General features: G+C 61.2%; 9 protein-coding genes across 9 annotated transcripts; all 9 read left to right on the forward strand.

Annotated features, from left to right (window-relative positions):
• Positions 1-230: 230 nt before the first annotated feature.
• On the forward strand, positions 231-2,384 carry LMJF_11_0170 (conserved hypothetical protein; the record flags this gene model as incomplete). Its single annotated transcript, XM_001681433.1, has 1 exon — positions 231-2,384. The coding sequence occupies one exon, from the start codon at positions 231-233 to the stop codon at positions 2,382-2,384; it is 2,154 nt and encodes a 717-aa protein (XP_001681485.1).
• Positions 2,385-2,994: 610 nt separating this feature from the next.
• LMJF_11_0180 (conserved hypothetical protein) lies at positions 2,995-3,585 on the forward strand (the record flags this gene model as incomplete). Its single annotated transcript, XM_001681434.1, has 1 exon — positions 2,995-3,585. One exon carries the CDS (start codon positions 2,995-2,997, stop codon positions 3,583-3,585), a length of 591 nt encoding a protein of 196 aa, XP_001681486.1.
• A 789-nt stretch (positions 3,586-4,374) lies between these two features.
• LMJF_11_0190 (putative DEAD-boc ATP-dependent (RNA) helicase) lies at positions 4,375-6,204 on the forward strand (the record flags this gene model as incomplete). Its single annotated transcript, XM_001681435.1, has 1 exon — positions 4,375-6,204. One exon carries the CDS (start codon positions 4,375-4,377, stop codon positions 6,202-6,204), a length of 1,830 nt encoding a protein of 609 aa, XP_001681487.1.
• Positions 6,205-6,952: 748 nt separating this feature from the next.
• On the forward strand, positions 6,953-7,507 carry LMJF_11_0200 (conserved hypothetical protein; the record flags this gene model as incomplete). The annotated part of the gene is made up of 1 exon (XM_001681436.1): positions 6,953-7,507. The coding sequence occupies one exon, from the start codon at positions 6,953-6,955 to the stop codon at positions 7,505-7,507; it is 555 nt and encodes a 184-aa protein (XP_001681488.1).
• Positions 7,508-8,533: 1,026 nt separating this feature from the next.
• LMJF_11_0210 (acidocalcisomal pyrophosphatase) lies at positions 8,534-9,865 on the forward strand (the record flags this gene model as incomplete). Its single annotated transcript, XM_001681437.1, has 1 exon — positions 8,534-9,865. One exon carries the CDS (start codon positions 8,534-8,536, stop codon positions 9,863-9,865), a length of 1,332 nt encoding a protein of 443 aa, XP_001681489.1.
• Positions 9,866-13,843: 3,978 nt separating this feature from the next.
• Positions 13,844-14,179, forward strand: LMJF_11_0220 (putative opterin-4-alpha-carbinolamine dehydratase; the record flags this gene model as incomplete). Its single annotated transcript, XM_001681438.1, has 1 exon — positions 13,844-14,179. One exon carries the CDS (start codon positions 13,844-13,846, stop codon positions 14,177-14,179), a length of 336 nt encoding a protein of 111 aa, XP_001681490.1.
• Positions 14,180-14,820: 641 nt separating this feature from the next.
• On the forward strand, positions 14,821-16,386 carry LMJF_11_0230 (conserved hypothetical protein; the record flags this gene model as incomplete). Its single annotated transcript, XM_001681439.1, has 1 exon — positions 14,821-16,386. One exon carries the CDS (start codon positions 14,821-14,823, stop codon positions 16,384-16,386), a length of 1,566 nt encoding a protein of 521 aa, XP_001681491.1.
• Positions 16,387-17,343: 957 nt separating this feature from the next.
• LMJF_11_0240 (putative proteasome alpha 7 subunit) lies at positions 17,344-18,087 on the forward strand (the record flags this gene model as incomplete). The annotated part of the gene is made up of 1 exon (XM_001681440.1): positions 17,344-18,087. The coding sequence occupies one exon, from the start codon at positions 17,344-17,346 to the stop codon at positions 18,085-18,087; it is 744 nt and encodes a 247-aa protein (XP_001681492.1).
• A 1,340-nt stretch (positions 18,088-19,427) lies between these two features.
• On the forward strand, positions 19,428-22,400 carry LMJF_11_0250 (putative serine/threonine protein kinase; the record flags this gene model as incomplete). The annotated part of the gene is made up of 1 exon (XM_001681441.1): positions 19,428-22,400. One exon carries the CDS (start codon positions 19,428-19,430, stop codon positions 22,398-22,400), a length of 2,973 nt encoding a protein of 990 aa, XP_001681493.1.
• Between the last annotated feature and the right edge of the window lie 898 nt (positions 22,401-23,298).

The following is a 23,298-nucleotide window of genomic DNA, read 5'->3' on the forward strand; positions in this document are numbered from 1 at the left end:
CGCACAGGCGCCAAGATGAATGCCCCCTTGTCGCGTCGCTCTCAGTATCTCTGGTCTGCTCGAATCTTCCTCACTTGCACGGACTCCCCGGCACCGCCGCCGCCCACCGGCACGCCGGCACGCTCTGCGCATCGCCCACGTAGGCTTTGCGACACCGCGTCTTTTCTGCTTGCTTGCGCTTCTCTGCCACTACAGTCACCCCGATCGCGTTCAGCACGGCCACCGTAGCAATGAACTCCACGCTGGTGCACGACCTGCAGCAGTTCCGCTACGTGACAGCCTTCACCAACCCACTGCCATGGCCGCATGTGCGCCGCGTCAGCATCCCGGGGCTGCGTCACGAGGCACCCGACCTCCCCTTCATGGCGAACCTGATCTCTGCTCTCTCTGACTGCGACGTCTCTCTGCACAAAATCCACGAGCACAACGACACCGACATTCTTCAGCTCGTCCAGGTGCTTCAAGCATGTCTGCAGTTCTCACTGTGGTCGCAAAACATTCTCAAGGAGAAGCTGCTCGAAGTGCAGGCGACGCACGTCGCGAAGGGGGTGTCGGCGCAGCAGCTCGAGAACCTGGAGAAGCGCTATCACGCGCTAGAGGGCGAGATGGCAGCCCTGCATAAGGATCGGGGCATGCTCTCGCTCGGCACGGCAAACCTTCGCACCTCCCTTGCGCAGATGGAGAAGACGATTAAGCGGCAGGAGCGGCAGCTGCAGCAGGAGCGGGGCCGCAACGCCCAGCTCGTTGCCAAGCTGGAGAAGGCGTTGTGCGCGCGGGCGGTGGCGGCGCCGCTGATGTCAGCACCGCGCTTGCCTCCACCTCGAGAGTCGCAGCAACGTCCAGCTGGCAATCGGCACGCATCTGCGCCAACGCACCGCACAACGAAAGCTACCACCGTATACGACTCTTCTCGGCTTCCCACGGACAACGCAGATGCGCACAGAGACAGCATCGCCTCTTTAACAAGCGATACCTCGTACGGCGACAGTTGTCTGTCCGCCGAGGTCGCCGCCAGAACACACTCTCACGTACCCCAGCCCTGCGACAGCCTTGATCCTCCGCCGCCCCCTTTCCTGGACTGGCGCACCTTGGTACGCTACATCATCCACGAGGAGCAGAGGGCATCCGTGTGGGCCTCTAACCATGCTTCTCCCACCGCTGCAAGGGCGACGGCCGATGAGAGGGGCATCGCAAGCAAGGAGGAGCTGATGCCGGCGGCCCAGCACCCGAGCAAGCCGGCAGCGGCCCTGCCTGCCGCAGCCACACAGCGAGTCACGGAAGCGCAGCTCGACTCCTTTTTTGCGGGACTCACCGCTGGTGTCACGACAGAAGTCGTCGCGTACTCCCGCGCAGTCGCGGCACGCGTCGAGGAGATGGTGCGTGCCGCCACACAGCAATGGATACAAGAAACCGCAGAGGCGCAGCAGGCGCTGATGGCGCAGGTGCAGGCCGCGCTTGGGAGTCTCGGTGCGGAGCTGGCGGTGCACAAGCAGCTGAAGGACGCAACACCGTCGCCTGCTCTCAGAACGGTTGCAATGCCGGTCGCCACAAGCGACGCCTCCGACCCTCACGCGCAGCTTGCCCCGTTTTCTCCGGTGTTGGCGTCGTCGAGTGTGAGAAACTCCGCTGCCGCAGCGTTGCCGGCGCCCTGCCAACACGCCGGCAACGCGCTTGTAACCCTGGCCAACGCCCCGCCAACGAACGACTCGAAGCCGCTCTCACAGCCTCCACAGACCTCCGCGTCGCCTCTTACGCCGTCCATCGACAGCTCGCCGCCGGCCTCGTTCTTGAACTCCTTCGTGATGTCCGGCACGGCCCTGTGCCACTCCACGACAGGCTGTGAGGTGCTCGATGGCGGCTCGAAGACGCGAACGCCTTTGCCGGACTTTTCACCCGATATTCTTCGCACGCCGCCCACCAGCGAGCACGGCACCGCTGCAGCGCCGTTAGGCACCGGCAGCGACGGGCCACGCAGCGTCGTCTCCCGAGCAGATGACGCAGATGAGCGAGACGTCGACGTGGACCTCCTACCGCTGGACAGCTCCTCGTCAGACTCGTCATCGGGATCCTCCCAAAGGTCCGACGGCACGGCGGATGGCGTTGCCGAAGTCAGTCACGCGTACGCTCGGGTGCTCGCGAAGCCGTCCTCGCCGCCTCCCATGTACCCTAACAAGACCCCGACAGCAGCGGCCTTCGTAGTGCAGCCCGCAGCGCCAACGCACCCGTCCGCGAACCGCACGCTCAGCCTGCACTTCTCGACACGTTCTGACGTGAGTGAAGGCAGCTCCTACGGCTCATCGCAGATGCTGCGAGAGACACGCGCACAACTCCAGGCGCTCTTGGAGGAGGAAGAGGCCGCGGGACGGGCAAAGACGCATAGATGAACCTCAGCGTAGCCGCGTGAGGGGGGAAGGGTAGCAGCGGTGACGGTGGCTTTCGCTGTTACTGTTCCGCCATGCTCACGCCCAGGTTGCTCTCGGGGCATAGAGAGGATATTGATCGACGGCGCACCTCGTGTGGCCCATGTCTTGAAAGAGCTGCTTAGAAGACGCAGGCCAGAATGGCAGACCGACCTCGCGCAGTCCTACACACGCACACTCGCAGGTGGCGCAGCGAGAGCTGGCGCAAGGATGGGGCAAGCATGGGCCAGGATTGCTTCCTTTCAATTGGCCTTTTTAGCCTCTTGGTCGGCTAGCTGGGTGCATCGACGGCGATGCCTGGCTGCAGATGGGGTCGACTCCCGCGCGCGTGCTGCCTGACATGCCGTGCGTTCGCTCCTGTTATTGCCGTGTCATCACCGTGTAGCCCATCTCCCCTCTCCGTCATCTGTCCCGCTATTTTCTTTGTTTTTTTTTGAGGGGGGGGCCTTCTCCACGCCCGTGCTCATATACATAGAGAGGCATCACACACACACGCACATATACATATATATATATATATGTATACCACCCTCACACAGCGCACGATCCTATCACACACGCCGGCAACTTCGCGATGACGACATCGGCCAGCCTCTTCAAGAAGTTCACGCTCGAGAACGTGGCTCAGATCGCGAGCAGTAGCCATAAAGAGCAGAAGGAGGTGCGCGAGGAGCTCGCGGAGCAGTACCCCGCGCTAGAGGCGTACTGGGAAGAGATTCTGCCCAAGAAGTCGGACATCTTCATCATCCGCTGCCAGGGTCAGGTGCACTGCATCACCCTCGTCAGCTCCCAGCCCGAGGTGCTCTTCTTCAATCACCACGGTGGGCCATACCTACCGCACTTGAAGCTGCTGCACAAGTACCCCTTCATGCTGACGAGGCACCAGGTAGACATTGGCGGCTGCCGCTATGTCATCTCTGGTGCGAACGTCATGTGCCAAGGCCTGACCTCTGCCGGTGGCATCGTTGCGGACGGCACGGAGGAGGGGGAGGTGGTTGCTGTCTACGTGGAGGGCAAGGAGCATGCGGTGGCGGTGGGCACCATGCTCATGTCCTCGGATGAAATCAAGGAAAAGAATAAAGGACCGTGCATAGAGAACATCCACCACCTCGGCGACGGGCTGTGGATGAACCCCGTCCTCAGCGCCTCACACATCAGCGTGTAGCGTGAGGAAGAAACATAGGCATGACATCGCACAGGTGCGTCGGTGTCGTGTGCGACGTAGCGGGGGAGAGGGCGAGGCAAGGGGAATGAAGTGTGGGAGAGCTGCATTCACACAGCGAGTACGGTGAGGTGCGCGCACACATGTGTACACGCATCAGTGGCGGTGGCGGTGTGTGTGAGGGGGTAGGGGAAGGCATGTCTGTCTGGCAGAGAGGGTTTCAAGGGTTCCGGTGCATCACCTGGCCACGTCACGCTGCTCCGCTCTCTCTTTCCCCATTCACTCTCACCCCGGCTTTTTCCCTTTTCTCGACGTCGTGTATCAGCCATGCCCCGTGGCGGGGTACAGCGTCTGCGCCCATCGAGTTGGCGGGTCCGCTGTATTGCATATTGGTGTTGGCGGCGCGTCTCGGTGTGTTCATTTCCCTCGATGCGCCGGGCGTTAAGGACTAAAGACGGTGCTCAAACACGAAGCGCAGCGGCACACGTAAAGTGAAAAGTACGGAAAGTGCAGCTGCGTCATGCAAGGGACTGCGATGTTTTCTCTCGCGAAGAGAAAGCGGGCGCGGCCTGCGGTGTCCACAAAGGTGCAGCCCAAAGATGGCGCTCGTGTACCTGAGCGGCGTGTACCCCTTGCCCTCACGCGGCTCTCCCGATTCTCTGATTATGTGCCTTCCCGTCTCTCTCCGCCCCCACCCCCTGCATACACACGCACGCGTGTGTGCGTCGCCACCATCGTCGCTGCGCACGTTTTCACCCCTCTTGTGGGAAGTGAAGCAAGCGTGTGCCCGTGATGCAGCGCCACTCGAGACGGGGGCTGCTCAAGTACCTTTCCGGCGTGCGGGTAGAGTACGGCGGGTCAGCTGCCAAGCTGCTTGACTCGTACCTGCACCAGGATGCCGGCGCGAAGCACGCCGCCAATCTTCCAGTGTCGCAGCGGTACTTCTACATAAAAAATAGGAACAACGACGCCTCCTTGTCGAGTGCCACCGGTGCCTCGCAGCAGCATCAAACGGTGCAGCTGCGCCTCGGTGCTGCGCAGATGCTGAGCTCCTCACAGCACACCAGCATCGACAATCTCAACGAGGCGCACCCGCTCTACTACGCGCAAACCTCCCCAAGTGCGGCTGGGCTCGCGGCGCCGCTGGTTTTGGCTCTCAAGCGGCTGCGCATTCGTCAGCTGACAGCGCTGCAGGGTGCGCTGGTGCCGCTGCTGCTCAAAGGAAAGCACGTCATTGCGCACTCAGAGACCGGGACAGGCAAGAGTTTTGGCATTGCGCTGGCCCTCGCCAACCGCATCATCCGCGACCAGCTGAACTACCGCCTCCACACGGTTGTTCTGGTGCCCACCGAGGAGCTGGCCCTGCAGTACGACAAGTGGCTGCGACACTTCGGTGGATGCACGTCGCAGGTGGTGCAGGTCGCCATCGACAGCATCCCTCTCGAGGCACAGCTCGCCAAGCTGCACAACATTCAGCCGCACGTGCTCGTCGGGACGCCGCAGCGCGTGGCTGAAATTGTGCGCCTAAGCCCCTCTATCCTTGGCGAAAAGCTGCGGCGCAAGGTGGACTGCGTCGTCCTGGACGAGGCGGACATGATCATTCACGCCAACGTTGTGTACGGGCGGCAGCAACTAAGCGGTGCAAACCTTGTGGACCGGCTTTTCCGCAACAGGCGAGAAGAGGTGCCAGCACAGCTTGTGGCAGCCAGCGCGACAGTCGACGGCGTCACAGCACAGACACTGAACACGTGGACACGCAACGACCGCACGGTGCGGCTGACAACAAGCTTCGTGGAGCACACGATTCCGCCGACGATTCAGTTCTACTTCTTTGGTGCGTCAAGGGCGTATCCGCTGGAGCGGTGCCTCTTACTGTCCCTTCAGCTAATCTGCACACAGCGACCTGACGCGCGCATCTTGATATTTACCGAAGACGAACGCGTCGCCGAGGTGTGCACACTGCTCACGTCCGCGGAGGTGGAAGGAGAGATGCGCCGCATCGCCCCGGGCGCGCTGTCATCTACGAAGGTGTTTGCTGGGGCCCTGCACGCTCTGCCCCGAAGCATCCCTTCGGCAGACAACAAGGAATCTCACGGCCCAGACAACCCGGTATCGCACCGCCGCGTCCCACTCACAACCGCAACGCAGCAGGCAGCCCCCTTCAGTGCAATACGCGGGAGTGGCAACGTCTACGAGGATGTGCGTGCCCACCAGGTTATCCGGCAGCACGGTGACGTCTACGTGAAGAATAACAGCTCCCTCTCTCGGCTGAATGAGGGCAAACTAGTGGTCGGCGTGGGTAGCTTCAACAGCAGCCGAGGACTGCATGTTAACGGTATCACCCACGTCATTCTCTACGGCGCCTGCCCTTCGGCTGCGTGCTTCGTCCACTGCGCAGGGCGTACAGGCCGCATGGGTGCGGAGGGCGACGTGCTGGTGCTGTACCCGCCATCCTCTGGTCGCCAGGTGCAGCAAGTGTGCAGCTCACTGGAGGTTCCATTTCACTCAAGTCGCATGAGTGCCGTGGAAGACCTCCTCCGCTCTGGCGAGGCACGCACTACCGAGTCCGCCGCTGGCGCCGTGACCGAATCGGCGAGCGGCGCGGCTGCCGACAACACCTGAGGGCGCATTCGTGCGTGTGGGCACACAGTTTTCCAGGTTGCAGTCAGAGACGTCAATTGCGTACTATGGCGCGTACAGGAGCGTTGTGCGCACGCATTCGTGCATCAGCGAGGGTGCCGCTTCGACGCTCCCTCGAACCTGCAGCACTTTATCCCTCCCACGCTCACAACAACGCGGCCGCGTATCGCTAGAGGCCGGGCGCAAGGCTCCGAGAGAGGGAAAGGGGCGCCGCGCATCAAGATATCACTCTCTCGCCTTCGCCTTCTGTGGGTGTGATGAGGGCGAACGAGGTGGGTGTTTACGAGGAGCACTGTCGCCCTACACAACCCCTTCCCTCACCCTTCTTCGCTTGGCTAGTCTCACCTGCTGCAAGAGACCCACCTGCGGATGGGGATTACGAAGTTACTCTTGGTGAAGACGCGTCTGTGTGTTGCGCAATAGGAAATCACCTCTCACAGAGCCGAATCTACGCACTGGCTCTCATTCACCTTCGAAACGTGCTTCAATCTCGAGCACATGCGTGCATGCAAACCTTGGGGGTGGGTGATGTGCCCCGCAGCGGCCGCGCCTTGCCGTTCTCACGTATGCTGCTGTCTATGGGCGACTACCCACTCCACCCAGCCCCCTACCCATCCTTCACTCTCCCTCTCACGATCTCACCCGATGATTTCGGCTGAAATCGCACACACACACACATGCACCGCTGGTCCTGCGCAGCAGCGGAAACACCAAGGCACATCTGTACTACATGTCCGACAAGACAATGGTCTCTGCGGCCGGTAGCTCAGCGACTTCACCGCTGCCGACCATGCCGCCTGCGCTTCGTCAGCTGATTATCGCGGTGGAGCGGCTGAACGCTGCCTCTTCTTTGCCTTCGGATGTCGACGCCGTTTCATCTCTAAAGCAGTCGACAAGGGAGCTCCCAGAGCAGTCCACCTCAGATCCTCCGGCAGCCGACACTGTCGCACCAACGGTAGAGCTGCTGCGGCAGGTCGATGCGCTGCAGGAACACTACAGGCGCCTTTTGGTGCTGGCGCAGCAGCCGTACGGCACACAAAGTGCGGCCCACGCTGAGTCACCATCGGGCGGCGGCAGCGACACTGTTGAGGCGCAGGCGGAGAGTCTCATGACAGAATTTGAGGCCGCCGTTGGGCAGCTGCAGCGGGGCATCCGCTCGAAGCAGGCGCAGGCCATCCGCCTCGTGCTGCTCAACGCGCTGCGGCGCGAAGCCGCTGAGCGACGCCAGTGCGTGGCGAAGATGGAAGGTGTCCTGAGTGCCTCCCATCAGCACGTGCGTCTGTGACGTAGTGCACACCCGCAGGCCCGTGCATGGTTAAGCGTATGCTGTTGTGTGCGTATGAAGAGAAGGCAAGAGGGCCGTCGCTCACTCAAGCATCAAGAAATGTGGCTCGTTGTTCGTTTAGGCGCCGCCGTGTACCCTTCGGTCACGCGCCTCTTCGCCGTGCATCGTTGTTCAGCGTCCTCCTTCATCCCTTTTCGTGCGGCCTTCCTCCTCCTCCTCCCTCCCCCCCCCCCTCTCACCCGCTTCCTTACGTTGGTGGGTGGTGAAGAGGCGCGGCGACCCCGCAAGGCGGGATGCTGCCAATATGGAAACCACTCTTTTATGGCCGCTGTCGAGCGAGAGAAGACACAGGTCAATGCGTTTCGTAAAGCGCGCTCACACGCGACTGGGCAGCAGCGTTAACTCAACCTCTCTTCCCCGTTTGCGCAAGCGGGCGCGCCTCTGCGTGAGAGGCGCGCCGTGTCTCACCAATATTCGGCTGCCGAGACACGCCTCCTCTGTCGCTAAACCGCCTGGCCTATCAAGCCGCTGCTCCCCTGCCGCCCTCCACCCGACTGCGCACCTCCTCCTCCTCTTCCTCCTCCTCCTCCTCCTCCCCCCAATTCGTTTCATCGTTTCTTTGTGTGTGTCTGTCTGTCTGTCTCGGCCTTCTCGCTCCGCTTTTCCAGCTTGCCTGCAGCCCACCCGCTCCTGTCCCCCCCCCTCCTCCTCCTCCTGTCCCCCCCCCCTCCTCCTGTCTCCCCCCCCCCTCTTCCTCCTCCTAGCCGCGCCCACATCGCAGTGAACCCCTCCTTACAAAGACCTAGTATTAGTAAGCGTAGCACGACCGTCTCGCCCAAGTATACAAACGAGTTGTGCCGTGCAGGCACGCACATACAAAGATACACCTCTGCAAGTAGGCGCACACACTTTCGGTCACAAGAGTGCAGAAGGGGACGGACAGCGACGCCATCGCACTTTGGCTGCTCCACACCCACCCCGCCCCCCCCTCCCTCGCTTCTTTAGTTGTGTTGTTGCTGGCTCAAGATGTCCGATGACACGCGCTACATGTATCCAGCCCGTAAGGCTCACGCGATGGACCTCGGCTCGTCCCTCAATCCCGAGGGGGATCAGAAGCAGACGTGGGGGAGCGTTGCCTCCGTCGCGGATGCCATGTCGCCCACCGCGGAGATCAAGCCGAGCGCTCCGCAGGTGACGCACTTCGGCACCGGACTTGGCATGCAGAGCTCCACCGGCGACCCTACCTTGCAAGAAGCCGATAGCGATGGCGACAAGACCGAGGCCGTGAACGAGTTTGACCTGGCCGCCTACTCAAAGGAGGATCTCACGCAAACGTTGCATAAGCGGATCATGAGCCGCATGTTCTCTGCCTTCGACGTCACACAGGTAGGCTACTTGGACATCAACAAGCTCAAGGAGCTCTGCGTCTATGTTGGCCGCAACATGTCGCAGGAGGCCTCAGAGAAAATGTTCGATGAGCTCAAGGGCATCGACGGACACATCACGTTTGACGTCTTTTGGAATTGGTGGACGACCTACCCGGACACCAAGATGACCAAGGACACCTTCTCTCTCGTGTCCGCCGACTTCTCCGTGCCTTATCACCAGCAGCAGCTGAAAATCAAAGACGAAGGTGAGATTTTCACCCCGAGCTACCGCGTGAAGTACTACTTCAAGGATATGGAGACGGGCCTACGCCGTCGCGTGAGTCCGTGGCACGACGTGCCGCTTTACGTGCGCGACCCGGTGCGCACAAAGCCGGAGAACATCCGCGCCAACCGCTACAACTTCATCTGCGAGATCCCGAAGTGGACACGCGCCAAGTTTGAGATTGCCACCGGCGAGCCGTTTAACCCCATCAAGCAGGACATCAAGAACGGTGTGCCGCGATTCTACAAGCACGGAGACATGATGTGGAACTACGGCGCCTTCCCGCAGACGTGGGAGAGCACGGAGGTGATCTTCGAGGACGGCGTCAGTGGCGACAACGACCCAATAGACGGCGTTGAAATCGGCATGCGCCAGATGCGCGTCGGCGAAATCCACCCTGTCCGCATCCTCGGCGTCCTCGGCATGATCGACGACGGACAGATGGACTGGAAGGTGATCTGCATGTCCGTCAATGACCCAGTCGCGCGCTTCATCAAAGACATCGACGACATCCCAAAGTTCTTGCCCGGCTGCCTCGATGCGCTGCGCGAGTGGTTCCGGGTGTACAAGATTTGCCAAGGCGGGGTCGAGAACAAGTTTGCCTTCAACGGTGAATACAAGGACAAGACATACGCTATGAAGGTTGTGGACGAGTCGCACTACATGTGGGAGAACCTGCGCAAGATTAAGAAGAAGGAAGAGGTGTGAAGCAAAAATCGCCCACTCGTGATGTGCTTCCTCCCCCCCCCCCTCTCCCTCTCGCCCGTCGGTGCGTGTATGCATGTGTCGACTGCGCTTGTGCAGGGAGCATCTGAGGTCATAACTTTGTTTCTCTATGTGTGAGAGTAACTTGGTGCGCCTGTGGTGGCCTTGGTGGATCTGAGACGACAGCGCGGTGCCTTGTCGGGGCTGTCTGTGCAACAGCGTGGGCCGCTTCCCTCCCCCGCGCCTCTTCGCTCATATCTTTAACCGCCGCCCTGTCTCTCTCTCTCTCTCTCGTTACGAGGGGCTCACGCAGCCTCGTTGTATGGATGCGCTGGCGTCCTTTCGAGAGTAAGAGGGAGGGTGAAGGGAACGGCACATCACAGATATCATTCACACCCTGCGCCCCGCCCACTCCTCTCAGTCACACGCTCTTCTCCCTCTTCCTGACTGTGTCTCTGTGATCGCTCGGCCTTGCCCCTTTACTTTTCTACTGTTTTCGGCGTGCCCTGATGACGAGACACATCTCAGCGCGCCGTATCAGGGCTCAGTGACCCCACTCTGTGTGTGTGTGAAGGGGACAAGCAGGCCCCTTCCCCCCAATACCTGCCCATGCCGGTCCTCTTCCGGTAGCGGCAGGGTCAAGCGCCCACGACGCAGCGAAGTGAGAGCGATGTATCGCTGCTGGTGTATGGGCGGTCAGGACCTGGATGGCGTTGCTTTACACGACGCGATGGGCGCCTGTGTGAGGGGCTGGGGTCACGTGGCGTTCAGCTCACGTTGGATGGCGGTATGGACACGCTCAGCCGCAAGGCAGTGTTGGTTGGCATGCGCGGTGCCTTGTTGATGGGCACAAACCGTTTTGGGAGGGTGCCCTCGTGCATCCTTTGTGTCCTCTCTCTCTCTCTCTGTATGAAGCGGATGTCAACTGGCTTTCGCTTTGCCGGTGCACAGCGACGGGTCCCGGATGCACGCACGCATCATCACCGCTGGCCGAGTCCTCACGAGACCCTCGGCTCTTGATGGGGCACGAGGGCCTCAGTGTGTGTGTTTGTGTGTGTGTGTGTGTGTGTGTGTTCTCACTTCCTGTGGTCCTTTCCTTACCCTCCTTTCTCAGCGTGCAGTAACCATCGTTTGGGCCCACCTGGCCACCAAGACAAGCATGTGAGCGCGTCTGCGAAGATGTTGCGATGCTTGCAGCGGTCGCAGCAGTTGCGCCTCTCTCGCCCCCCCCCCTCCTCGTCGGGTCGCCGATGCTTGTGTGGGTGTGAATCGCGACGCACGTGTGCATAGGAGTAGGGAGTGACAGCCGCGAGTGGTCTCAACGGCATCGCGGTTCAAGCAGTGCCGTGGCACCTCGTGGACTACCACGCCAACTCCCACCCACCTCTCTTCGCCCGTCATGTGAAAACCTTTGCCATCCCATCCTTTGCTTCCTCGGTCTCTCAGCCCCCGCCGGCTCCTCTCTCCGCTACCGATGGGCACAGCCCTTACCTTCAGCCAAGCGCCGTCACTCCAACGACTCCCGCGTACGGAGGCACGCAACTGTGTCGCTTCTCCTCCTTGAGCCACCACCACTACCATCCACACTCTCCGCCGATCTCTGCCAAGAGCTCAAGTGCCGCTGCACTGGACTTCGGTACTTCTGCTTTTCCATTTGTGTGCATACTTTTTGTTTTCCGCCCCCCCCCGTGTATCGTTGTTTCTCCGCGCCCTCGATCCCATCCGCGGCGCTCCCACCCTGTCACTCCCGCTCTCTCTCTCTCCATCGCTCGCAGCCCTGCTGCCCCCCCCCGCCCGCCCCTCGTTGCCTTGGCTGAAAGAGTTCTACGTAAATCCAGCCCCGCGGTCGCCCTCTCTCGTGAACAAGCACGTACACGTCTGCGCGCACATCGGGCAGGATCGCAGCAACACCGGTATCGACTCCCTTAGCGCTCAGCTGCGTCATGTCGCGCTGTGGTGCCGCAGCAGCGGCAGTGTCAGACGGCAGTCACGCGCTCGCGTCGTTTCCGCGGCTGGCAAACGCGAAGTCTTCTCCAGCGCCGAGACTGCACATTCTGTGCAGCGCGGGTGCTGCAAGAGGTGGTTAAGGGCAGTTGTTGGACACCGTGCAGGCCGTCCATGTAGCTCGATCGGGAGCTCAGTGGAACGGTAACACGGGCTCTAAGCAGCTCTGTGCGTCAGTGTCACGGAGACGCTGAACCTCGACGCACACACGCCTCTTGTGCACCCAGTGACGCAAACTTGTTCCATCGGCAACAGCACCGTGGGAGGCAACGCTGCACTCTTCCGAAGCTCTGCAACCTGTCCACTGATGAACCAGGTTCTCTGCGCTGAGGCCCTGTTCAATGGCACAGGCATCATCGCTTGGTTAGAGCGAAACGACGCAAGAGGCAACCTCGCGCTCCCGATCGAGATGACGCCCCCCCCCCTCCCGTCTTGCCCATCCCAGCCGTCACTGTTGACGCCAAGGCGTGCGCAGCGCTGCACACCGCTTTAGCGAGGCGAGGAGGTAAGGAAACTGCCACGTTTGGGGGTTGGGGGGGGTGCATGCGCGTCTTTCGTCAACGGCTACCGCAGCAGTGGTGACGTTGCGGATGTCGATGCCCCTCCCGCTTGGCCACCGGCGTTTTATCGTCGATGGGCGGCACCTCTCTACGGCAAGTGCAGAAAGAAAATTTTCGTTGAAGTACAAGAGCGCCGTGAAGAAGTAAGCGAGGCGTGTCAGTGCCGCCCGCCTCTCCCAACACCACCATCTGGCGCGACCGCACAGACGCGCTCATGGAGGCATGTGAAGGGTGTGCGATGGCGCCCGTGTATTGTCAGTGGTAGGCGCCCGAAAGTCCACGTGCGGGTGCTTTGTCTGGCCCTCGGCCAGGCGCCACGAAGCCCCCATCACTCTCCCTCTCCTTTTCCGACTCTCTTCACCTTACCCCTGCGACCCAACACCGTCCCCTCCCACGCTCTTGGCTGCAGTCACAATACTCACCAACGGCTGCAGGAGTTCGGAACACGACGCACGCGTAGAGGCGCAACGAAAACGAGAGTGGGGCACCACAGAAGCGCCGCATCTGCGCAACGTAGTTTTGGCATGTCGCGCTCAGCGTCGAGCTCTTCGGAGTCGCAGCCTCTGCCGACAACCGACCACCTTGCAGACGACGAGCAACGCCAGAGCCTCCTTCAGTACGTTGACCAGCGCATCCAAGAGCTGGAGGAAGAGCGGTGCGAACTGCGCCAGCAGCTGAGCGACCTCAAGGCAGAGCGGAGCATCATCGAGGCCAAGATGAGCGAGACGTGAGTCTCCCGAGGCAGCAGCAGCGGCGGCGGCGCTTGATGGACAGATAGTGCTTTAGGGCCTCCTGCGCGCCAACATGCTCCTTTGGAGACAGAGATCGTGCCATAGTGTTCGCACTGCGTGTGCACGTGTTTCGAATTTGTTTGCTGATCAGTGGAAAGGAGAATGCCGCACTTCCTGATGGGAGTGCGCGGCGGCCGTCGCCGGTGTTGCTGATGCTGCTGCTGCTAGGCCCTCGTGTTCTTCTCCCTCACGTTACCACCTTGCACAGGAGATGATACAAGCGGAAAGGAAAGGGGCAGCCTACACACGCACTGCGCCGCTCTCATCACCTTCACAACCTCGACTGAACGGTCGTACGTGGTCGCCACTAACGTCGCCGGCGACGACCCAGCTTCCGCTGCCTTCCCTTGCTCCGTCGCACGCGTTACCCATGCCGGCGCACATACTCGTGTTCACGCATATACTCAGTTGTGCATCAAAGGTCTCTCAGTGCTGGCGTGGTCGCTCCCCTGTGCCCCTCTTCCAGCCTTCGCTCCCCCTTCCCCATCTGCCGACACGCCGACCACTCACACACACACACACACGCACGCACACACAAACCACCACCCGTGACGCTCGCTTGCTCTCTCTCTCTCTATCTCTGTTCCTCCTCCTCCTAGCTACGCACCATAACCAGCACAACAGCAATGCGTCGAACCGCTCCTCTCTGCGCACCCAAGGCCCTCTCGGCACCGGCGGTCACCCAGGCGCTTCAGTCGCTGCCGGGTTGGAGGGTGAACGGCAACAACCAAAACGCCATCGAGCGGGACTACGTCTTTGCCGACTTCACGGAGGCGATGCGCTACATGAACATGGTCGCGCCGGTTTGTGAAAAGATGCAGCATCATCCGTGCTGGTCAAACATATACAACCGCCTGCACGTGCAGCTGACGACGCACGACGCCGGCAACAAGGTGACGCAGGCGGACGTGGATCTGGCAAAGGCCATGAACGCGGCGCACGAAGCGATGCGCAGGCATTGAGCTGTGTGGAGGTAGAGCAGAGGGCACACGGAAAAACAAAAGAAAATAATGTGATGGCATCACAGTCGCGGAAGCTGTACAAGCTATGCACCATGTATTCGCTCGCTTTCTGACCGCCTCTTCGGAGACTCTGTCCGGCCAAGAGTCGCTGCCCAGCAGCGGCGCACCCACGAGTGCTGCAGCGGAAAGACGAGCATGGAGCGGCTGCTACGTGCAGCCGTGGCACAGGCGTCTCAACGGCTGCCCTGGCAGACACACAAACGCCCATGACCGCCTGTGAATTCTCCCCTTCCCTCCACTGCTCGTTTCTTGCTCACCGCATTCTGTGTCCGTGTGCGTGTGTCTCCCCTCAGTCCTCGCCGCCCCTCTGCGTCGGCCCCCTGCCGCATATACAAGCACACGCACGCCTGCGCGGATGTCTTGGTGACACAGTAAGTGGTACTTGCATGAACAAGTCGCAGTTCTACGCGCTACACAGCGCGTATGGCAGCCTGCGTGAGGCGACGCCTCTCGCTGCTGTGACCGAACAGGGCCTCCCCAGTCAACGCGGAGCAGTAGAGAGCGCAGCAGCGGGCCCGCCATCCTTGACGGCCGTGAGCGACGCCGTTGGCACTGCGGGCCCCCGAGGCACATCCGTGTCGATGATGACGTCCAGCACAGATGCACTGCCGGTCAAGAGTGAAGCACACGCGTTTCACCGCCGTATGCCGGACAACAAGGCTTTCTTCGTGACGCCAGACGCAGAGCTGTGTGCGCGGCACCACGCCTCGCTGGCACAGGTGTGGACCTGGAGAACGCAGCTCAGCCAGCAGCAGAGCCCCCTATATCACAGAACGTACACGATCACCGCAACATCAGCAAGTGGCCACCGGGACCCTCAAGACACGACGGAGACAACGCTGGAAGGAGACACACTCCACTCCCCGCACCGACCCTGCACAGCGGCTGACCTCCTCCGCAGCTGCTGCCGGCCCACTCCTCCCCACCCTTTGGCAGGCAGTGGCAGAGACGCTCATGGTCGTGTGTCGACAGCGGCGACTGCCGCTGCGGCGGTCGTGGCGGCTTCATCCTCGCACCTCGTCATCCCCACCGGTCTTCGCTCGCTGGACTCGGCGCTACTGGGTGTGCTGCGGCGCGGATGGGTAACGGAGCTGACCGGGCTCCCGGGCACTGGCAAAACAACGCTCGCAGCTGCGTGGTGCCGCAGCTGCCTCCGTCATGCCAGATTGTGTGGAACGGCGCACGACTGTGTGTGGCTGCAGTCCGGCAGCGCCGTCCACTCTGCCGTGCTGACCACAGCTCATGAAGAGGCAGATGCAACTGAGTTGCCGTCCTTGGCCGATGCTGTGCATGTCGCCTGTCTCTCAAACCTCGATGGCCTCCAGCAGCTGCTGGACCGCTGGCACGGCACAGAGGGCTCTGCGTCTCCGCTCTCCACCGTTGGGCTGATTGTGCTGGATAGCATCACCGACCTCATGCGGCGCAGCTTCCGCTGCGAAGACGACGACGCACTGCAGCGGCATGAGGCACTCGCTACGACACTCCAGTCGCTGAAGCGGCTAGCAGAGGAACAGCGACTGGCAGTCCTCGTCATCACGCAACAGCAGCGCCATCCCTGGCCCGCGTTCGGGCGATCTAGCATTTCGCACACCAACCGTGGCGTGTACGAGGAGGGCAGCAACGAGGACGAGGACGACAGCGAGGCGTGGGGCAGCGGTTGTAGCAGACATGCAAGTGGAGGCGCAGGTGTCGTCGGTCCTCATGCCTGCCGTAGCGATTTCAGCTCCGAGGACGTGGGACAGCTTGGTCGGCTATTCTTCCACAATGTGAACGTGCGGCTGCAGCTGCGAGCCGGTGTGCGGTCTGCCGGCAGCAGACCCTCCCCAAGCAGGCCCTTTGCCGCCGGCGGCCCCGAGGGCGACAGGGAGGCACTGCGGCTCAGGTGGCAACTCGAGGTTCTGAAGTCTCCGCTGTGTGCGCCGTTCGCCGTAGGCCTTCGGCTACGGGTTCCGACGCCCCTGTCATGCTCAGATGACCCTTCCCGCGTGTCAGGGCTTCCTCTCTGCGTAGAGGAAATCGACGGCGACGACGGGAGTCCTGGGTCAGCGGTGCCGCTGGCGCCGAACACACAAGTCGAAGAAGGGCTGTCTCTGGTGTCCCTGGACCCGTGGGACTACACGGAGGTGCCATCCTTCTTGTATCTATAACGGGGACGTGCGCGTACATGTGTGAAGACCTCGAGCCCCTTGGCATCCTTATCGTCCGGGATGTGTGGCGACCCCGCCCCCTCCCCCTTGCCTGAACTGTGCCGCGTTTGCCGCGCGCGATCTCACTCTCCTACACTCGCGTGGTTGCACGAGCATGATGTCGTGCCCTCTCGTGCATCTACCGCTACTATTGAGTGGCACTCGCTGTCTCCGTCACGGAGCCACGAGGTTCCTCAACGGGAACACAGAGGTATATCTGCGTAAACCGTACACGCACCGTAGCGGTCTGCTGGCCGTGCGTGCCGAGCTGCCGCTGCCGCGCATCGTACACTCTTTCTGATGTACGAGTGAATGCGGTCCACATGGATGTTAGCCATCCACCGTGGGCTGTCGTGGTCTTTTCCGCGCCAGTGCACGCATGGGAACGACTGCGTGCGCTATGCCTTCCCCCCCCCCCACCCTTTTCCCTCCGCCCCACCCTCCACCCTTACCACATGTAATCTCACTTGCCGCTACCACTTCCACAAACCACCACCGCCGCTGCCGCCCCTTCGTGAGCCACACCGCACAAACAATCAGAGAGTTACCGCCCCTGCCGCCTTCCAGTCCGACTGCTTCCCTTCGCTTAACGGCCCGTGAAAGAGAACATACGCCGTGCAACCGTGCCTGTGTGCGCGTACTAGTGTCGTCCGTTGGCTGTTACTGAGTGTGCCGCGGTGGAGCGATCAACACCACACACCCCTCCCCCTCCGCCACAGAGCACCTTCTAAACAAGCAGAACCGCGCACATACACACGCACGTCTCCCTCCTCCTCCCTTACAGCGACACAGCCCCACTGTACTTCCGCCATTCATCGGACTGCCAACGCTGCCTACTCGCCCACACGCCGAGTACTGTAGCTAGACGCACCGTGAGCAGCACTTTCCATCTCTCCTTAGACAGAGAAACGCCTCAAGATGAGCTACGATCGCGCCATCACGGTCTTCTCCCCGGACGGGCATCTCTTCCAGGTCGAGTACGCTCAGGAGGCCGTGAAGAAGGGCTTGGCGGCGGTCGGCGTGCTCGGTAGCGACTGCGTTGTGATCGCGGTGGAGAAGAAGTCTGCTGTCAAGCTGCAGGACAGCCGCACTATCCGTAAGATCTACAAAGTGGATGCGCACATCTACCTCGCCTTCGCCGGCCTTTCCGCCGACGCGCGCGTGCTCATCAACAAGGCGCAGCTCGAGTGCCAGCGCTTCTCGCTCAACTATGAGGATACCATCGACGTGGGCATGCTCGTGCGCTACGTGGCGGGGGTGCAGCAGAAGTCGACGCAGAGCGGCGGAAGCCGCCCGTTCGGCGTGGCCACGGTGATTGGGGGGTTCAACGAGGACGGCAAGCCACACCTATGGAAGACAGACCCATCTGGCATGTGCTCTGCCTGGCGTGCCGTCGCCATCGGCCGCCACGACCAGACGGTGATTGAGTACATGGAGAAGAACTACAAGGATGGCATGTTGCGCGACGAGTGTGTGCACTTCGCGATCAAGTCGCTGCTGGAGGTGGTGGAGAGCGGCTCGCGCAACATCGAGCTACTTGTGCTGCAGTACAAGGAGGAGCGCTACCTGACCGAGGAAGAGCTGCAGAAGTTTGTCGTGGAGGTGGAGAAGGAAAGGGAAGAGGAGGCGGCGAAGAAGAAGCGACAGGCAGAGCAGGAGTAGCATCTCCCCCTCACCGACTCTCGCACCTCTGAGGATAGCCTGCGCCTGCCGTGTGTATGTATGTGTTTATGAACGTCGCTGAGGCGGCGCTAGCTGTTATATATCTTTTCTTCTCGGTTTCCACCCCACTCCCGTGCACCGGTGCCGGCACCTTCTCTCTTCTGCTCCTCCCTTCCGGCACTGTCGAACACGTGTGCACGATGCCGCGAGGTGTGCAGATGGGTCGAAGCCGTAGCAGTGGAACAGGGGGCACCCTTCCCCGAGAGTGTCGGGCGATAAAGCGAAGTGAGAGAGCGGCGTGTGTTGAGGTGGCGGAGTTTCTTGGAGGCCTCGTCTGTTCTTCACGAGTGCACGTATGTCTTGGTTCACGAAGTTCTGTCGTGCGGGCGCGTCTGTCAGCAGAGAAACCGAAGGTGAAGTGGGCCCCACGCCGTCTTGGGCAGCAGCGGCATCAACTCGAAGGAGCGGCGGCGGCGCTTCTGGATTATGTACGGTCCTCGCTCCATTTTCTTCGCCTCCTGAGCAGGCGCCTCTTTGCCTGAGCGAGGTGAGCCCCGTGCACTGCTGGCACTTGTTGGAGTGGGCCTTCGCGGCGCCGGGCGGGCTGAAACGCTGCGGGCGCAGCCCCACCTCACCGCTGGCACCACCCCCTCCTTGTATGTCCGAAATGGGACCTGCGCACATCCTCCTTGGCGTGTGGCCCGGTCCTCTCCTCTCCTGTGCAGTGACGCTCTCTCTCTCTCTCTCTTTCTCTTACATACATACACATATACATACATACATGCATACACACATACACTTCCTGCCTCTTTCCTTCCTCTTCTCCCCTTCCCCACACCCCACACCCCACACCAGCCCACCCCTCTGTCTGCGTGTCGCCACTTCGCTAACTGCTGCGTCTCGGGACGACGCATCCAGCCACACCTCGCTGGCGCGTCCTCAGTCGCGGTCCGCCTCTGTTTCGTTTCGGTTTTCTTTCGTCATCTGCTTTGGCACTCCGCCCTTCCACACTGAGACCTACACTTGCCTGATCCCCTCCCCCTCCCCCCTCCCCTGCACGCACACGGCACGTGTGCATGCCTGTGTATAGGTAAAACGGCGTTTCGCCTGGTTTCTGAGGAGGGAGAGCGCGCGCGCTCTCGCCTGCGTATCGCGCTTGACAGGGATCGCCTGCTACGCCTGGCGCGGCTGCAACTCAAGGGCGGCTTCCTGGAGAGGGTGTCGCGGCAAACACGGCGGAGCCAGGGTGTGAAAACGATCACGCCACCCACCTACACAGCCGCGCAAGCACGCTCAAGTCTCTTTTACGGCTGCCTCGTGCACCCACGGCGGTGCAGCCGATGCTGGGAGACGGCCGAACACTTGAGAACTTGCACTTTGCCATGAGCACCAGCGAGGCAGAATGCAACAACAGCGGAAGTGGCACCCTGGAAGGCCGTGCGCGTGCGAGTGGTGGGGCAGGCAAGTTCGACAAGGCAATGAAGATGTACCAAAAGTCCATGGCGATTAGGCGGCGCCTGACGAGCATGGCGAGCAGCACCACGCGCTTCGTTGGCAGCAGAGATGATGGCGGTTGCGGCGGCGGCGCACTCAATGAAGAGAGCGCCGCCGCGCAGACCTCATTGAGCTCGCTGCGCGGGCCGATGCTCCGTTCATCAACCCAAATCACGCGTGTGGCGCCCGCGTCATCCATCGCGTCCTTCGCCTCTCCGCAGCATTCACGGGCGCTGCCGGAGATGGCCTTCGGTGTCGCGACCGGGTGTGAGCCGACAGAGACGGCTTCGCAGCCTGCCACCACACTTGGTACCGGGTCGTCCGTTGAGACGCGCTCGTCCATGGCAGCGTGGATGCTGCACTCGCACGTGCCGCTGCCTGCTCTCAACTCAGCCAGGCGCCTCTCCAATCCGCCTGACGTCGAGCGGAAAACGGCGCCATCGTCCTCATCTCCATTCTCTCTGGCCATCCCATCGCGAGGCCGCACGAAACGCGGCAGTGATGATCGCCACAAAAAGGTGGCCGCCGGCGGCGGCGAGAACGACGCAGTGTGGCGGAAGGGCAGCCCCACCTGCAGCGCCCACCTAGACTTTCCCTCTCTCTTCTCCGCCGAGCGACAACACACTGCATGGCGGCACAACAGCGGCGGAGCGAGCGAGTGTTTCGACGTCGGCATCCACAGGTATGCTGACCAGCTCTCGACCTCGACAGTAGACTCGCCGCTGCTGTCGCCGATGCCGTCCTTTCACCAGATGCTGGGCCGGTCCTACGATGTTCCAGCACTGGACGCGATCTTCCGTGGCTTCAGCACTGGTGTCGATCGGCGGCAGCAGGGCCGCAGATCGCTGCGGTCGCCGCCTTCACCAACTCATACCACCATGCCAGTCGCGGCGGCCACATCGGTGCCATCAGTGTCGACAAGCCTGCAGCTTTCATCCTCACTTGTCTCAAAGATGTCTGTGCAGCCCCCTGTAGCTGCAGTGACAAAGCAGATGCCCACGGCATCGGTGTCATCATCGGCAGCGACTAGAGCGGCAGCAGGCGTACACGCAGTGCCGGCAGGCAACGACGGCTTTTCGTACCCGGCGCAGGCACCGACAAGGAAAAATCGAAGCAGCTCGTACCCGGCCGATAAGGCGCCCCCAGAAGCGAGCGGACGCAGCACGGTCGAAGGCGGTGATGGTGTGCACACGAGCGGATCTCTCGCGCTGGTCAAGACGATGGCGTCGGCCCCGAACCTCAAGCCGAACGAAGCGGGCCTTCTACCGCTGGGGCCGTCGCCGCTGGACGAGAGCTCGACAGCGACGACAACAACGGCGCAGTTTTACACCACCGCCTTGCTGGCGAAGACGTTCGACGGTGCCCAGTACCTCAACGACTACATTCTACTGCACGAGATCGGCAGTGGCTCCACAGGGCGCGTTGTTCTGGCGTTCAGCACGAGCATGAACAAGAGTGTTGCCATCAAGATCATTCTAAAGCCGAAAGAGAAGCACCGGTTGCAGCACCGCGTGTCAGCTTCCACGTCCACGTCCGTGCTCGGGCAGCACAGCGGCGGCGGAGCCTTTAGTGGTGGAAGAGCAGCGGCTGCGCTGGCTACAACGACACCCGAAACCATGCAGAACTTCAAGTCATCGTCCTCTTCGACTCAGAGGCGGAGCAAGCACCGCCAGACACCGTCGACCCCGTTCACGACGGTGGCGGACAAGACGCGTAACCTGCAGCGCGAGGACGAGGTTATGAAGGACCTCAACCACCCCAACATTGTTCGTCTTTACGAGGTCATCAACGACCCCAAGGCGAACTCCCTCTTCCTGGTCCTACAGTACGTCGATAACGGCGCTGTCGCGCAGCTCGACTCGACTGGACGTATTCGAGCTCCGTTGCAGCCGTGGACCGTTCTGCCGATCGCCGCGCAAGTCAGTGACGGCCTCGTGTACCTTCATGAGCAGCATATTGTGCACCGTGATATCAAGCCCGAGAATATCCTCGTTAACCGCGACGGACACGCCTTTCTCGCCGACTTCGGGGTCGCAGAGCTCATGAACGCGAAGGCAGGCCAACCAACCGCCGCCACGCTCGCCTATCAAGGCACACCACTGTTCATGGCTCCTGAAATCTACGCCGGCATCGACGACGAAGACAGAGACGAGGATGCGGAGCGAGCCTCAGGTCGGCGCACACGGCGGAGGAGCAGCACTGATGCTGACGAGAGCAGCAGCATGACGGCGAGCCCCTCGTGCGAGGAGCAGCGCGACTCACGCGCGATCGACCCGTTTGCCCTCGACGTCTGGGCGCTAGGGGTCACCTTCTACACATTGCTCATCGGCCACGTGCCCTTCACATCCATGCTCCAGATCTCGCAGACGGTCGAGAAGGGAGTGGACATACCAGCCTCGCTCCCAGAGCAGTGGCGCACCGTGCTGCGGCGCACGATGGAGCCGCGTCAAGAGCTGCGGATCTCCTCAGCTGAGCTGTGCCACATGCTGCACGCGATGCTAGCCGAGCAAGAGGCCGCAGAGGTCAGGGCTGGCGGACGCAGCCGGACGGCATCGCTCAGCACACGCTCGCAAAGCGCAACCCTCGGCAATCGTCGCAAAACCTCTCACCAGCCCTGCACCGGGGGTCGAACGGCGCGCAGTGCAAGCCTCGCTGCTGACGCGGAAGAGGAGAGTATGAATCTTGGTAGCAGCCGCAGCAGCGGGGACGAGAGCGGCACAAGCGAGTACAGCCAAGGTGTCCTCAGCCTTAGCATCACTTCCGTCGACCTCAACATCCTGCAACCGACGCGAACCCAAAAAAAACAGGGGCTGAGTTGAAGGGAGAGCTGGAGAGTGTGCGTGCGGGTCTGAGGGAGTGCGCTCAGCAGCCGGCAGTGCCGCTGCTCCCTCGGTCGCTGTATGAGGTGCAGCAGTCGAGGAACCAGCTCAGTCAGGTGGGGGCACGAGAGCGGCGAGAGGGCCGACCCAGGCTACAGGGCTTACGTGACATGTCGCTCCTCTCAGTGCTCCCCACCCGCTTGCGTGTGTATGTGTGTGGGCCTCTGCGGGTGTACTTGTGTTCACCGTCTTGCATCTTCCAACCAGCGAACGCCCATCCTTTCGATAATACCCCTTCATGTGCCTAGTGTATCCTTTCTTCTCTCTATGTTGTTGCCTCCTCCCTCTCTACTACGCACACATGCATACATACATATATGTATGTATGTATGTATGTGTGTGTGTGTGTGTGCGTGTGTCTTCTCCTTTCCTTGTTTATTTCTTGCTTGTTTGCGGTGATGGCGGTGCTGTGGGAGCGCCCCATGCTATCCATTTTTCTCTCTCAAGGCTGCCCCTCGAACTCCACCACCGACAGTATCCTTTCCCCCTGTGTTCTTTCCTTCCTTTCTCCTCCATGCGTATGAACAATGGCACGCGTGTCATTGATCTCTCTCGACCTTACCACCGTCTGCCAGCTCGTGTCGGCGCCCGCGTGCGGTGTGTAGGAAGAGCGGGATATGTGTGTGTGTGTGTGTGTGTGTGTGTGTGTGTGCATGAGAGTGCCTCTGCACTCTGCCGTATATATCTTACAGGTGTATGTGTGTATGTATATGTGTGTGTGTGTATGATGTGTGGTGCAATGTGTATGCACTTAACGCATTGCCGACTTCTCCCTCCCTCCTCCCCTCCTTGCTTCGGTATGTGTGGTGATCGGATCCCCCTGGTCAACTCTGTTGTA

Source organism: Leishmania major, chromosome 11 (assembly GCF_000002725.2).
Source record: "Leishmania major strain Friedlin complete genome, chromosome 11".
NCBI classification, from domain to species: domain Eukaryota; phylum Euglenozoa; class Kinetoplastea; order Trypanosomatida; family Trypanosomatidae; genus Leishmania; species Leishmania major.